We start from the raw sequence: 15153 nt of genomic DNA on the forward strand, positions 1-15153 counted from the left end.
CCTTCTGATCGGCAAGCCCAAGGCTCTGTGGTTTAACCCACAGCGCCACCCACGTCCCCCTCAGTCTCCATAGCTTCGCACAAATGGAAAGACTGACATTCCTTCCCTGAACCTTCTGGGTGCATGGCTAGAGTACTTGAGAGGGGAGGATTGATGGTAATCGCAAAAAAATAATGGGCTGCCGAGGCTAGCCAAAATTTGTGAACCTCTAGGCGCACATTTGGCTTGAAATAATGTGGCTCTCATATGGAGTCCCTTTTCTTACATTTGTACGCATGATTACATACAAAAACGCATCTCTCCAGCTGTCTGGATCTCAGTTACACAGCTCTGCATTTTCCTTGCTCTTCAGAATCCCCTGGGGCTTCCAACCTGAAGATCTCAAGAATGGACAAGACAGCTGGCTCCGTGCGAGGCGGGGATGAAGTTTACCTGCTGTGTGATAAAGTCCAGAAAGGTGAGCGCTGTCCCTTATTTCCCTTATTTCCTTATCTTTCATTTGTTGATGTTTTTGGGGGAGTGGCATCCGAGGTCTTGAAGATTAGGAAGCATCAGACGGGGTGGCCAACAAGGTGACTTGAGATCTTTTCTGGGCACCCAGGAAGCCACCGCCTCGTTGTTCGTGAGGTTAGGAGGATGGTTTCTCTCGGAAGATTTTCCAAGAGCAGTGGCACACTTATTGTTTCATCTCTGCATGCTTTTGAAGGCTCGGATTGATTCTGCTGGATCTCACTTTCACTCAGATCCATTGGGAAAGAACCCTGTGCACATGGTCCTTTTCTGTGGGCTGGGCTGGGGGCGTTGATCTGGAGGAACAGAAGTGACCAGAAAAGGATGTCCTCACAACATCCGTTCAAAAATCCATATGTGCCCACAGGCTTAGAAAGGTTGGAGGTACCCTGTCCAATTATGCCTGTGAGTCTTAAGAGCTTGATTCCTTGTACTCCTGTTAAACATTCTTCAGAAATCTGGATGGAGACCAAATTCTGACCCAGTTGTATTGGTTGTTTCTTTGTTCTCAAGACTACTTCACTTGGCTAGGATTTTCCAAATACAGACATATATAAGGTAAAGGTAAAGGTACCCCTGCCCATACGGGCCAGCCTTGACAGACTCTAGGGTTGTGCGCCCATCTCACTCTATAGTCCAGGGGCCAGCGCTGTCCGGAGACACTTCCGGGTCACGTGGCCAGCGTGATATCGCTGCTCTGGTGAGCCAGCGCAGCACACAGAAACGCTGTTTACCTTCCCGCTAGTAAGCGGTCCCTATTTATCTACTTGCACCCGGGGGTGCTTTCGAACTGCTAGGTTGGCAGGCGCTGGGACCGAGCAACGGGAGCGCACCCCGCTGCGGGGATTCGAAATATATATATATATATATATATATATATATATATATATATATATATTTGTTTATGCACTTTCTTACCTGCCCTTTCATCTTAAGGTCCCAGGGAGCCCAGCTACTACAACCCTAGAAAATAGGATTGTGAAAAGTAAATAAATTTGTTAGAATGGAACAGGACAACTTGTTTCTGCCAGGCTTGCTTCAGAAGAAGCAAGTGTAAACATTGCTTTCCAAGGCAGATGGTCCCTTTGTAAATTGGGCCTCCGAGGGCTCTTCATTAGCACAAGGAGAAGGAATGAAGGAAGACCCCATGTGGCTGCAGAGGAGACTTGTGGCCTGAAAATGGCTCGGGAAAGGAAGAAAATGATGCTCTAGAGCAGGCATCCCTGAACTCTGCCCTCCAGCTGTTTTGGGACTACAATTCCCATTCCTGACCACTGGTCCTGTTAGCTAGGGGTGATGGGAGTTGTAGTCCCAAAACAGCTGGAGGGCAGAGTTCGGGGATGCCTGCTCTAGAGGGCTGGGCTGTGGTCACATAGTGGGATTGATGGCACTGAGAATGTATTGTGTGGGGGGAGAGAGAAGACCTTAATAAATGAGACCCTGTGCTAGCTCAGATGCCCGGGACCTGAGACAGGGTGGGCTGGTGCTTGCTCACAAGGGAAATAACTTTTCTCTTCCTCCTCCAGATGATATTGAGGTGCGGTTTTATGAAGACGACGAGAATGGCTGGCAGGCGTTTGGGGACTTCTCCCCTACAGATGTACATAAACAGGTACCGGTTGGGTCGTGGGAGGCCTGGGTCCCACTCAAAAGATCAGTCTTGCAGACCAGCTTGAGCAATTAGATGTCAAGATTGTGTAGCATTCCGTGTGGCACCAGGCTAAAAGACAGGTCAAAGACCACCAGGTTTTATGTGCGTGGGAATTTAAGGATTGTAAGTGTGGGCTTGGGGTTTCATCTGCCTGGGGAAAATGAGAGGTTCTGCTAGTATACATAGGTCCTAAGCATATGCTTTTGGATCGTCGTCGCTTGTTAAACCTGATGTGCTTCGCAATATCTTTGGAAAGCCCATCTCCTTTCCCTGGTTTGCTCGCCTCTCGCGACCAGTGAACGCAAGCCCTGGGAAACTGGGTTTTCCTTCCAATAAAGCTCAGAGGGCGATAAAACTATATTCTGCATGGTTGTGCGACTTACTTTAGGTCGTGAACCAGGAAACTACTTGCCCATTTTCATTGCTATTCCTGGGTGAGGTGACTTGGCAGCTGTAGGGGAGGCATGGACGAAACTGATTTCTTCAGACACATCATTTGGGACTCGGGGCCAAGATGCGGAATAAGCTGCAGCAGTTGTCCTAGTTGATGATCCATTTCTAGAGGTATATTTCCCTGGACACCTCAGCTCTGTTCAATATCATAGGCTCGTGAAATCCTGCTGAGCTATTTTTGGGCACTGCATTGTGATGCTTCTCCTCCTGGCTGGCGGGTTTTTAGAAGGGTTAATACTTAACTGGGCAACGGCTGGAGCTCAGTGGCCTTCTATGCAGCGGGTTCAATCCCTGGTGTCTCTAGGTAGGCCTAGAAACTTCTCCCAGATACCCTGGAAGCAGCTGCCAGACAGTGTAGACAATACTGAAGAATAATAATAATAATAATAATAATAATAATAATAATAATAATTTTTTATTTATATCCCACCCTCCCCAGCCAAAGCCAGGCTCAGGGCGGCTAACAACAATAAAATAGTACAACATTCTAAAATCATTTCATTATAAAATTAATTCAAATCAAATTGATGGCAACCATTAGGCTAAAGTTCTGTGAAGATTGCCAAAGGAGGGAGTCAGGCTGTGCCCTGACCAAAGGCCTGGTGGAACAGCTCTGTCTTGCAGGCCCTGTGGAAAGATGTCAAGTCCCGCAGAGCCCTAGTCTCTTGTGACAGAGCATTCCACAAGATTGGAGCCACAGCCGAAAAAGCCCTGGCTCTAGTTGAGGCCAGCCTAACCTCTCTGTGGCCTGGGACCTTCAGGATGTTTTTGTTTGAAGACCGTAAGTTCCTCTGTGGGACATACCAGGAGAGGCGGTCCTGTGGGTACGAGGGTCCTAGGCTGTATAGGGCTTTAAAGGTTAAAACCAGCACCTTAAACCTGATCCTGTACCCCATCGGGAGTCAGTGCAGCTGGTATAGCACCAGATGAATGTGATCTCGCGGTGAGGACCCCGTAAGGAGTCTCGCTGCAGCATAAGATGGAGCAGTGGTCTGACTCAGTAGAAGGCAGCTTCCCATATTCCTAATATTTTGCTGCTCTGCCTCATGGGAATTAATCTGTCGGGTGCTGCAAGAATATCTCTCTATCAAACCGCTGTGGGTAGGAGGGAGCCTGTCAGTTTTGAGCTCACTTCCCTCTGTGTGCTTATGACATCCAACTCTGCTTTTGATTCTCCTTTAACCCACGGCGGTAGTTAAGTTCTTTACGTTATGATACATTGACTCTGAATCAGTCGGAGCTGCCTCTTGGGTTGCCCTATTCAGGTGTTCACACTTTTGTGTCCTTGCAGTACGCCATTGTGTTCCGCACGCCGCCCTACCACAAGACCAAGATCGAGCGCCCGGTCACCGTGTTCCTTCAGCTGAAGCGCAAGCGAGGGGGTGACGTGAGTGACTCCAAGCAGTTTACCTACTACCCGGTGGTGGAAGGTACAGGGAGCTTGCACCAAGAAGTGTCTTGCTACTTCTGTTTGTCCAGTGCCAGCGCAGGGCCTTGTCTTTGACGACTCTCCTCTTGTGTCCTTGGTTGCAGATAAGGAAGAAGTGGAGAGGAAGAGGAAGAAGACCTTGCCCCAGTTCCCTCAGCACTTTGGGGGCGGCTCGCCCATGGGAGGCGCAGGGGGTGGAGCCGGCGGATTTGGTTCTGGCGGAGGTAAACGTTGCTCTTTGTTGACGGAGGCTTGGGGAGTTTGGAGTGCCTTGCTCTTAGGCGGCTTCCTAGTTTTGAGATCGAAGGCTTTTCGTTGCAATAGTTTTGGCAGCAGAGTATTGACTCCAGGAGAGCCTGTAAAATTCTGGCACTGGGCAGTGGAACCCTTCAGTGGAATCTTCCACTCTTGTAGGAAGCCAACTACCCCTCGATCTCCTTGGGGGTAAAGGCCACCTGACCACGGGAAGCTGGGTTTTAAGCTGTCAGTTTATAAAACGTTGATAGGCCCATCCTTTGCATGGATTTCTTGGGTGCAGTGCTAAAAAATGGTTCGGTTGTGGGTCTCTCCCCAACATCATCTGACATGTAAGTAGGGGCAAAGGGTTTCTTTAGCTCTTCTGTGATATCCTCACCCCCTCCCTTTACACCTTTTTTCATCTGTCTGGTGCTTTTTTTAAAAAAAGGAGTCTCCATTATTTAGCCCAGTGTCTCCCCAACTTGGGTCTCCGGCTGTTTTTGGACTACAGCTCCCATCATCCCTGACCACTGGTCCTGTTAGCTAGGGATGATGGGAGCTGTAGTCTAAAAACCGCCGGAGACCCAAACTGGGGAAGCACTGATTTAGCCTAAGCACCTTTAGTGATGGTCTGTTGTCTTTCCTTCTGATTAGCCATATTATTTGGTTTACACTTGTTCTGCTGGTGTAGCACGTCCTTCATTTTGGAGAGGCTTTCACTTCTGTAAAAAGCAGTTGCCTTGCCTTTGGAAGACCATACGTCATGGATGTTTTCATTGAGATTCCTGCCTTTCAGGAGGTTAGGATTAAATGACCCTTGGGGTCCCTTACAGCTTGACAATTTGATGACTCAATGGCCACTTTTTTGTTTTTCTCAATTCTGTGCTTCATGTGATAAACATCTTCTCTGTGTTGGCTTAGAAATAAAACAGAGAATCTGCATAGGCACTTTGGTGTAATGGTAAGGCAGATTAGGACCATAAGAAGCTGCCTTAAGACTATTTGTCCACCTACCTTAGTGTTGGGACGCAGGTGGTGCTGTGGGTTAAACCACAGAGCCTAGGACTTGCTGATCAGAAGGTCGGCGGTTCGAATCCCTGCGACGGGGTGAGCTCCCGTTGCTTGGTCCCTGCTCCTGCCGACCTAGCAGTTCGAAAGCACGTCAAAGTGCAAGTAGATAAATAGGTACCGCTCCAGCAGGAAGGTAAACGGTGTTTCCGTGCTCTGCTCTGGTTTGCCAGAAGCGGCTTAGTCATGCTGGCCACATGACCTAGAAGCCGTATGCTGGCTCCCTTGGCCAATAAAGCGAGATGAGCGCCACAACCCGAGTCGGTCACAACTGGACCTAATGGTCAGGGGTCCCTTTACCTTTACCTGAGTGTTGCCTGCAGTTGCACTGACGGCGACTTGCTAGGAATTCAGGCAAGTCTCTCCTAGCCCTACCGGGACATGCTGGTGATTGGACTTGGTGCGTAATGCATGCAAAATAGAAGCTCTAGCCACTGAGCTACAGCGATTCCCCATCCCACTAAAGGGTTGAGGGAGGGGATGCTACTGTAGTTTAGTTCCACAACATTCTTTGATAGGAAACGATTCTATCTCTGGCTTTAAGTGAGCCACTGTTGCTGACTGTGAGCAATTCTGGACAATTCATGGGGTGGAATTGCTAAAAGAGCGCAGAGTAGTTTGCTTAATTAGACACACACACACACACACACACACACACACAGAGAGAGAGAGAGAGAGAGAGAAGGCTGATCTTCCAATGCAATTTGTTGAGGCAGTTCCAATTCCTGCAGCAAGTGGAAACTGCTAATTACCATTCGCTTTACACCTTTCCCCGTGACTCGGGAGGCGAGCGTTCTTTCCAAAGACAAAACCACGCACTCTTGCAGCAGGCAGCCCTCTGATGGAGTCATTATTTTAATTTACTAGCTTGTCTTCAGCGCAGAGAAAGGGGGTCTGGATAACAAGGCTCTGCAGAACAAATGGCAGGCGTGTCAAATGTTGCAGAATTAGTAAGCACTGAGCTGAGCATGCCCAGGGGGCTGGTTTCTATTTTTAAAGGAGAATGTGCCGCAGATCAAGGTTTCTGGGTTGCAAAGCGGGGAGCAAAGTCTAGTCGCCGTCGACAACTAGAATACAGGCTCACAAACTCGCCTGCAGTAAACTGAACGGTGCCGGTTTCAAATGTGATATCTGAAAGTCCTAGGTTGAGCGGCGATTTTGCCAGTGCGTTACTAGCTTGGGAGCTGCTGCCGTGTCTTTGCTCAGCTGGTGACGAAGCAGTGCAGAAGTGCAGACCTGACTTATTGGGGCTTGCCCCCCTTCTGCTTTCCAACAGCTACAATTTGCGAACAGTGTATAGGGGGCTTGCATGCCGATTGTGGGCAGGGACAAAACCAGAAGTGGTTGGGACCACCCTCTCTCCCATCCCCTCTCTCTTTCTTCTCCCCTTCTCTTCCCTGCTTTTCCACTAGACTGCCGGGGGAGACACGGGTTCCTTTTGCTAGAAGTCTGAAATGTTTATCGAGGGCTCCTGAAATTTAGCCACGCGTCGCCCAACCCTGTGAGCACAACTGGGCTAATATAGAAACCTCTCTCTATCTCTCTGTTGCGCGTATACGCCTGCCTACCCCAGCTGGAACTCCTTGGCACTCGGCAGGATACAGCTCTTGCAGCAACAGCAGCATCTACCTCTCCGGCACCTACCCGATGGGCAACTACCAAGGAGGGAGGGGCATCCACATGCCAGGAACTTCCAAGCCGGAAGAGGGGGAGCAGCAAACATTAGAAGATGGGAGCCGGATCTCCGCGGAGGAAAAGCGCTACGCAGAACTGCTGCAGCATGGTACGTCTGTGAGACGAGTGCTGTCCAAAGTAGTCAGGGGTTAAGAGGCGGTTCAGAAGCAGCTTACGTGCTGGAGAGTTCTCTATATGCATATATAGAATGAAATATACACATTCTATATGAAAGAGCCATAAAGGGCAAACCACCTAAGAGGTATGCTGATGAGTTTGCTAAAACAGCTGTTGTTAGTAACTCAGAGAAGGTTTGGGAACCTTCAAGCTTCCAAGAAGTCCAAGATTTAACCTCAAAGGATGCAGGTAAAGGTAAAGGGACCCCTGACCATTAGGTCCAGTTGTGACCGACTCTGGGGTTGCGGCGCTCATCTCGCTTTATTGGCCGAGGGAGCCGGCATACAGCTTCCGGATCATGTGGCCAGCTGCTTCTGGCAAACCAGAGCAGTGCACGGAATCACCGTTTACCTTCCCGCTGGAGCGGTACCTATTTATCTACTTGCACTTTGACGTGCTTTCAAACTGCTAGGTTGGCAGGAGCTGGGACCGAGCAACGGGTGCTCACCCTGTTGTGGGGATTCGAACCGCCGACCTCCTGATTGGCAAGTCCTAGGCTCTGTGGTTTAACCCACAGCGCCACCCGCGTCAAAGGATGCAGAGCCATGTTTAAAAGCCATGAAGGCTGAACTTGATTCCTTAGAGAGGAACAAGACCTTGAAGAAGTTGCGCCAGGGCTACTACGAGTGGCTGCTGCAGACCCAGCAGGAGAGTGCGCTGATGGATCTCCGCAGTGGCAAGGCTGAGAGGGGAGACGCTCCGGCTGGGGCCCAGCCAGTTGGCTTTTCACCCCCCGGTTCCGACAGCCATAGCCACAGTGGCCCATCTCTTCCCCTTCCTTCCCCGCTCCCCCAGGAGCCAAACCGATGGTGCTACAAGCTGTAGGACTCTGGCATGTGCACATAGCCGGGGGAGCGGGGCACTCTTAATCCTCCAAGCGTCACCGGCTTTTTAGTTCCACAATTAATTAATCTGGGAATGTCTGCTTGTAAAAGCCACATGCTCCACCGCGGACCTGTGACCTTCCTCTGTTGCAGGGATGGGGAGAACTATTTTCAGCCAGGGCGGGGTGTGTTCAGCCATGAGCATCCATTTCGAGGGGGGGGGGGCACACGATGACACAGGGGCCAAAGTGGGCAGAGAGACTCCCACCTTTTGCATCAGTAGGTTGCACTGCAGCCTCGCAAAAGGCGGTTTTCTGCACAGACATTCTCCCTCCAGACAAGCAAAAGAAACATTATCGGATGCCAAGAGCACATTCCACCCAGGCAAAAGCAGCAAAATGGGGTGGAGCAGGAAGGTGTGGGTCCCAATAGGAGAGACCTGGAGGGTCGCATCCGGACCCTGTGGGGCCCCCCAACCCCCTGCCCTAGTAGGGCAAAGCTTGGCAAGGGTGGTGATGTGTCCAGGGGGATTCATGCACAGTGACCGAGTGCAAGAAGTCCAGTTTGGCCGCCGGCAGAGGGTTGCAATCACACCGTGCCTTTTCCCTGTCCCCCTAGCTCAGGAGTGCAGCTCGTGGATGCTGATGCTGGCTCGGCGCAGCTCCCGGGCTCTTCTCGACTACGCAGTCACGGCCGACCCACGGATGCTGCTGGCTGTGCAGAGGCACCTGGCTGCCTCTCAGGACGAGAACGGAGACACGTGAGTACGCAGCGGATGGGCCTTTGGGGCAGGCTCTGTCTGGTGGGTGGGAGGAGGCAGGAGCAAGGAGGCTTCCTCAGAGACTCCACAATTTGGGGGACAGTTGCCCGCTTCCTGCAAGCCTTCTGTTGGAGGCAAGAGTCTGGAGGGTGCTGCTAGGGAGGAGCAACAGACCCCTCTCTGCCTCTTGAGATGTGGAAAAGGAAGCAAGGGCTCATGGGAAGGAATTTTGCTGCCCACTTGAACAATATATTCAGTCTCTCTCGGGGTTAGGAAACACTTCTCGATACCTTCCCCCCCAATCTAATGTTAATATTTTATCAGAAGGATTTCAGTTATAAAGAAAGTGATACAGAGAAGAAAAGGGGGAAGCGAGGGTGGGCAAAAGAACGAAGAGGTGTATAAGGGACAAAAAATAAATAAATACAAAAATGCAATGTATACAATCTTATATAAATTGATATCATGTTATTTCTTGATACCTGATTTAAGCCCTTTAGTATAAACTCCAAGAAACTGCCGATCCCTTAATATATTTGGCTAGGTTTTTAGATATTTTGATAAAAGCTATCGCCTTTTCTCAGTCTTTGGTTTGTGTCCATTTCCCCAGCTTTTTCCTTACACATTGGGCAGACTTCAAAATCTTAGTTTTCCCTTTGAAATTCCTTTAAATTGTGAGAACAGCAGTTCTCACCATCTGGTGAGAACAATGGGTGCTTGTGGCAGCTGTTGGTTTGTATTGTTCTTGAGTTTTAGTACGTATTTTGTGTTTTTATCCTTCATTTTTATGCTGTGAACTGCTGTGAGACAGGTGAAGGGCCAGGGTTACATATTTAATAAACAAATATAGTAAAACAAGTGAGCACAGAGCTGTAGCGGAGGCCTGACCAGAACTCTATGTCTGATCTTCAGCTTGTCCTCTTCCGTTCCATAGTCACTCATACGAAAACGTGTCCCATTTGCAATATTTAATTGCCTCCAGTAGTTTCTGGAGCAAACATTTTTCTTCTTTGGACCAGAAAGCCCCAATGTAGGGGGAGTTTTGGATCCTCCTTTGCAAATTGTAGAAGGGGGGGACTTGGTGACGCACACAGACCATAGCTAGGAGTTGGACTCGCTTCTTGTCCCGTCTGCGACTGACCGCACAGTTCCCGAGAACTTCACCTTCCCGTCTTAAAACAATAATCTTGTCTGTCCCCACAGGCCTTTGCACCTGGCTATCATCCATGAGCAGACAGCTGTGATTGCACAGCTGGTCCAAGTGGCAGTCAGCATCCCCAATCAGCAGATCCTGAACATCACAAATCACTTGCAGCAGTATAGTAGATCATGTTTCAGGGTGCAGTTTCCCTGCCCCCTACCTCCCCCCCCCCCAATCCTTTTGTCTGCATTCCCTAGCACTGTTTGGCTTGTGTGTGTCGTGAGAGGGAGAAAGGATCTCTCTCTTTCCCTGAGAGCCAGTGTGGTGTAGTGGTTAAGAGCAGTGGACTTGTAGTCTGGTGAACCGGGTTCGATTCCCCGCTCCTCCACATGCAGCTGCTGAGTGACCTTGGGCTAGTCACGCTTCTCTGAAGTCTCTCAGACTCACTTACCTCACAGAGTGTTTGTTGTGGGGGAGGAAGGGAAAGGAGATTGTGAGCCGCTTTGAGACTCCTTAGGGTAGCGATAAAGCAGGATATCAAATCCAAACTCCTCACTCCTCCTCTTCACTAAACCCACCCATCCTTCCAAGTTTTGATACTGCCATGCCTTTGCTCTTGTTGAGCTGTGATGGCCTTGCACAGACTCCTCCTTGGCTTTGTCTTAAGAAGGAGCTGCTGCTGGACGATGCCGAATCAGCAAAACTAACAGCTAAAACAAGAGAACTTAATGATGACTGCTTTATGGAAGAACTGGAAGCCCTTTTTTGCACCATTTAAAGAAACGTTATAATATGTTGAAGATGTGAGCAGGATTTGAACTACGACAGCAGAAAGAATGAGAGATTATTGTTTTACGGTTATGATGTAGAAGAGTGAAGAGTGCAGCAATGAGACAGATTTTTTTTAAAAAAAAAGAACACAGAAAATGGGATGGGAAGTCGACAAAACTAAAGAAAAAATAATTATGTATTGGAATTTTTGTGAAATGTGCGGAAATACACACACACACACACACAGACACACACACAGTGGTACCTTGGTTGTCAAATATAATTCATTCCTGGAAGACCGTTCAACTTCTGAAATGTTTGACAACCGAGGCACGTTCGAAAACAGAATCATTCACTTCTGGGTTGTCGGCATTCGAAAGCCGAAGCATTCTACTTCCAAAGCGTTTGACAACCAAGGTACCACTGAATAAAAGAACTGCCGAAAGCAGACCCCATGGCGTTGGAACGTAACCCCATAACGAGTTAAGAAAATGAGCTGGTCCCAACTTTTCCCTTGTCTCCTGGGATTCTTCCTTGTGAACTTCCTGTTCAATTTTGCGCTGGCCAATATGGCACCTCCAGCTATTGCTGGGCTGCAACTACTTCCATTCCTCTCCATGGGCCGCCATGCTGGCAGGAGTTGAAGTCCAAGAACATCTGGGTGGAGGCACTGTGTCGGCCACCCCTGCTTAGTTTAAGGGCAGCAGCGAGGAGCGGTCCTCGTTTCCTTGAACCAGCTGTGAATCCACATAGAGTATGCCTGTCTGATCGTTGCTTGCGCAGGTAGATGATTGAGTCTTGTACGAGGAAGTGTCTCCTTCTCCTCTGTTACTCAGGTGGAAGTAGAGAGAAAGTGGCCACCCCAGAACGTTGCTTAGATGGGAAGGGGCGAAGGAAGATTCTCTGGCCTCTGCACTTAGGACAAACACCTTGATTCCTTCCCCCGTTCTTTTGCTAGAATTAGACCCATCTCCCCCTTTTCTCCGCAGACACCTTTGCACCTGGCTGTGATCACCCGCCAGCCCAGGGTGGCTGGGTTCTTGCTGCAGGCTGGCGCGGACCCGACTCTGCTGGATCGCTATGGCAACTCCGTAGTTCACCTGGCGCTGCAGCTGGGGGATGAGGAGATGCTGAAGACCCTCCTCTGCCACCTTGGCTCCCACACCCTCCAGCTCCTGGAAACACCTAATTATTATGGTAAGCGGAGGGATAGTTTTGGAGGCTCAGGCAGGTGAGAGGTGGCTGGCTGGTTTCAGAGTGAATGTCTCTGAGCTGCTCGAAACAAGAGGGGAGGGCAGTGCATAATCTGCAGGAGGTGTGCTGTCTAGGGATGGGCGATATCTGGTTTTCAACATCGCAATATATCACCAGCTAAATATCATGATATATATATATCTGCGGTGGCGGAGAGCCTTGCTGGGCCTCCCCGCGGGGACAGAGAGTCCTGCCGTACCTCCCCACAGTGGTGGAGGGCCTTGACGAGGCTCCCAGCGGCAGTGGAGGGCCTTAAAATGTAAAGTAGTAGATCAAATGAAAATATTAAATAAACTTCCATATATTAAAGGTAAAGGTACCCCTGCCCGTACGGGCCAGTCTTGACAGACTCTAGGGTTGTGCGCCCATCTCACTTAAGAGGCCGGGGGCCAGCGCTGTCCAGAGACACTTCCGGGTCACGTGGCCAGCGTGACGAAGCTGCTCTGGCGAGCCAGCGCAGCACACGGAACACTGTTTACCTTCCCGCTATAAAGCGGTACCTATTTATCTACTTGCACTTTAAGCGTGCTTTCGAACTGCTAGGTTGGCAGGCGCTGGGACCGAGCAGCGGGAGCACACCCCGCAGCGGGGATTCGAACCGCCAACCATGCGATTGGCAAGTCCTAGGCGCTGAGGTTTTACCCACAGAGCCACCCGCGTCCATATATTACATTGAATATATTTTCAAGTGATTTACTAGTCAAGTTGCATCTCCTTCCCCACCCAGAGGTCTAAGTGGAATCTGTGCATGCATAAGTTCAACTAAACTTTCTTCTTCTCCTTTCCTGGGAGTAAGCCCTATTGAATTCAGTAGGGCTTGTTTGTGAGTAGACACACATTTGCTTTCACTGTTTACTGAAAAACAGCCTTCCTGTCATTCTCACATAGTACCCAACCTCCCATTTCAGCATAAGGCAGGCAGCTAAATCTTCTCCCTCCATTTCCCCCTGACACAGAAGGACTCCCCCATCCCACCAATTTCTCTTTTTTTCATCAAAGGGAGGGCAAACAAGCATGCAAGCAAAAAGGTAAAGGTAAAGGGACCCCTGACCATTAGGTCCAGTCGTGACTGACTCTGGGTTTGCGGCGCTCATCTCACTTTATTGGCTGAGGGAGCCAGCGTACAGCTTCCTGGTCATGTGGCCAGCATGACTAAGCCGCTTCTGGCGAACCAGAGCAACACACGGAAACGCCATTTACCTTCCCTCCGGAGCAGTACCTGTTTATCTACTTGCACTTTGACGTGCTTTCGAACTGCTAGGTTGGCAGGAGCAGGGACCGAACAACGGGAGCTCACCCCGTCACGGGGATTCGAACCGCCGACCTTCTGATCGGCAAGTCCTAGGCTCTGTGGTTTAACCCACAGCGCCACCCGCGTCCCTTAAGCAAAAAGATTGTCTCATTTAAATTAAAAAACACCCGTTTTAATATGGAGGGAAGCTATTTAGGGGGAACCAACAACATAATCACCGCCTGAAAATACTCTTCCCCCTCTTTTTTTCACTGGCGAGGGAAGAAAGAAGTGCTTTCCCGTTCTTTGTTTACTTCGCCTCTTGGGGTTGCTCCTGAGTTGTTAGCAGGCTCTGCATAATTAGCTGAGCTCCAAGTGGAAAGATAACTGGAAGCTGAAAGAGTTTGCTAGTTTGTGTGAGGGCTTATCTTCTTTCTTATTGGTTAGGAGGGAGGAGGGAGAGAGCTTAACAAAGCTGGAGACATCAGTGCCTGCAAATTATCTGCAAAATATTGAGCTACCCCCTGGGAAACTGTTACGTCTCCACCTTTTGTTCACGGGTGTATATTGCCTAGCTGAAACACTTATTTCAATACCGGTATTCAAATTCAACGATAAAGCGATTTTATTGCACAGCCCTAGTGCTGTCCCTAGAGGGGTTTCCCCAGCCGTCCTCAAAGGCAGCTTCTTGGTGCTTCATTCCCACCAACCTTTGCTCCTTTGTTAGGCCTTTTCCCTGTGCACCTTGCCGTGAAGTGCAAGAACCCGGCCTGCATCGAGCTGCTTGTCGAGAAGGGAGCGGATGTGAACGCAGCCGAGCGGCAGAGCGGCCGGAGCCCTTTGCATCTTGCTGTGGAGATGGAGAACCTTAACCTGGCGACGTACCTGTTGAAGAAGGTAGGCGGGGTTTGGCTGTGTGCAGTAATGGCTTCCCCATCCTCTTTCACGTATGTGGGAAGGGGTGGCTCTTTTCTGAGAGCGCTTGCCAGCCTTTAATCCTGTGCCCTTTCTCTGTCCAGCTGGGAGCTGATGTGAATGCCCAGACGTCGGCTGGCAACACGCCTCTACACCTGGCAGCAGGCATGGGCTCCCCCATCCTTACCAGGATGCTGATCAAAGCAGGTAAATCATCTCTCCAGGGTCCCTGGGACTCAGTAGGGCTCACGGATTCCTCTGGGAGCTGGTGGGCTGCCCACTTTCTCTTCTCACCCTTCTGGTTTAAGAAGAGCTGAAACTTTGCATTGACCGAAAGTCATTTGACTTCCTACTAGGTATTTATTTCCACTTGATGCCAGACACTTATTTCCACTCATAGTTAAAGGTAAAGGTACCCCTGACCATTAGGTCCAGTCGCGGACGACTCGGGGGTTGCAGTTCTCATCTCGCTCTATAGGCTGGCATTTTTCCGCAGACAGCTTCCAGGTCATGTGGCCAGCATGACTAAGCCGCTTCTGGCGAACCAGAGCAGCGCACAGAAATGCCGTTTACCTTCCCGCCGTAGCGGTACCTATTTATCTACTTGCACTTGACGTGCTTTTGAACTGCTAGGTTGGCAGGAGCAGGGACCGAGCAACGGGAGTTCACCCCGTCGTGGGGATTCGAACCGCCAACCTTCTGATTGGCAAGCCCTAGGCTCTGTGGTTTAGACCTCAGTTACTTAACTATTGCTTTGCATATCCGTTTGTATTAAGTGCTTCCCAAAACAGCAAACAATTTGAGGGTCCATCCAGCAGATGACCTGGGTCATCTGCAGCCATAACTTTACTCACTCAAGAGGGAGCAGTTCTTACTGGGATGGGAGGTGGGCATCTTGGGACCCATTCCATTCCTCAGGAGAGGACCCTGTGCTCAGTTGCTCAGTTATAAGGTCTCTCTGTCTTGTCCACTTATTTTGGGGTGTAGTCTAGACAACAAATGTTGCATTAGTTAGACTAGGGTGGGGGGGAATGAGCTATGCAGTTGATTTCAAATGG

The 15153-nt window shown here is 49.8% G+C and overlaps 1 protein-coding gene across 1 annotated transcript in view; it reads left to right on the plus strand.

Annotated features, from left to right (window-relative positions):
- The window catches only part of NFKB2 (nuclear factor kappa B subunit 2), a 40157-nt gene that overhangs the window by 21086 nt on the left and 3918 nt on the right, over nucleotides 1–15153 (plus strand). The window contains exons 9-18 of the mRNA XM_077930685.1: nucleotides 353–457; nucleotides 2037–2122; nucleotides 3906–4044; nucleotides 4148–4267; nucleotides 6922–7131; nucleotides 8642–8783; nucleotides 9987–10097; nucleotides 11681–11892; nucleotides 13908–14077; nucleotides 14200–14302. Of these exons, the coding sequence (XP_077786811.1) occupies nucleotides 353–457; nucleotides 2037–2122; nucleotides 3906–4044; nucleotides 4148–4267; nucleotides 6922–7131; nucleotides 8642–8783; nucleotides 9987–10097; nucleotides 11681–11892; nucleotides 13908–14077; nucleotides 14200–14302 (1398 nt within the window). The remainder of the gene's footprint in view (nucleotides 1–352; nucleotides 458–2036; nucleotides 2123–3905; nucleotides 4045–4147; nucleotides 4268–6921; nucleotides 7132–8641; nucleotides 8784–9986; nucleotides 10098–11680; nucleotides 11893–13907; nucleotides 14078–14199; nucleotides 14303–15153) is intronic.

This window comes from Podarcis muralis, chromosome 6 (genome assembly GCF_964188315.1).
Source record: "Podarcis muralis chromosome 6, rPodMur119.hap1.1, whole genome shotgun sequence".
In the NCBI taxonomy this organism is placed as follows: Eukaryota; Metazoa; Chordata; class Lepidosauria; order Squamata; family Lacertidae; genus Podarcis; species Podarcis muralis.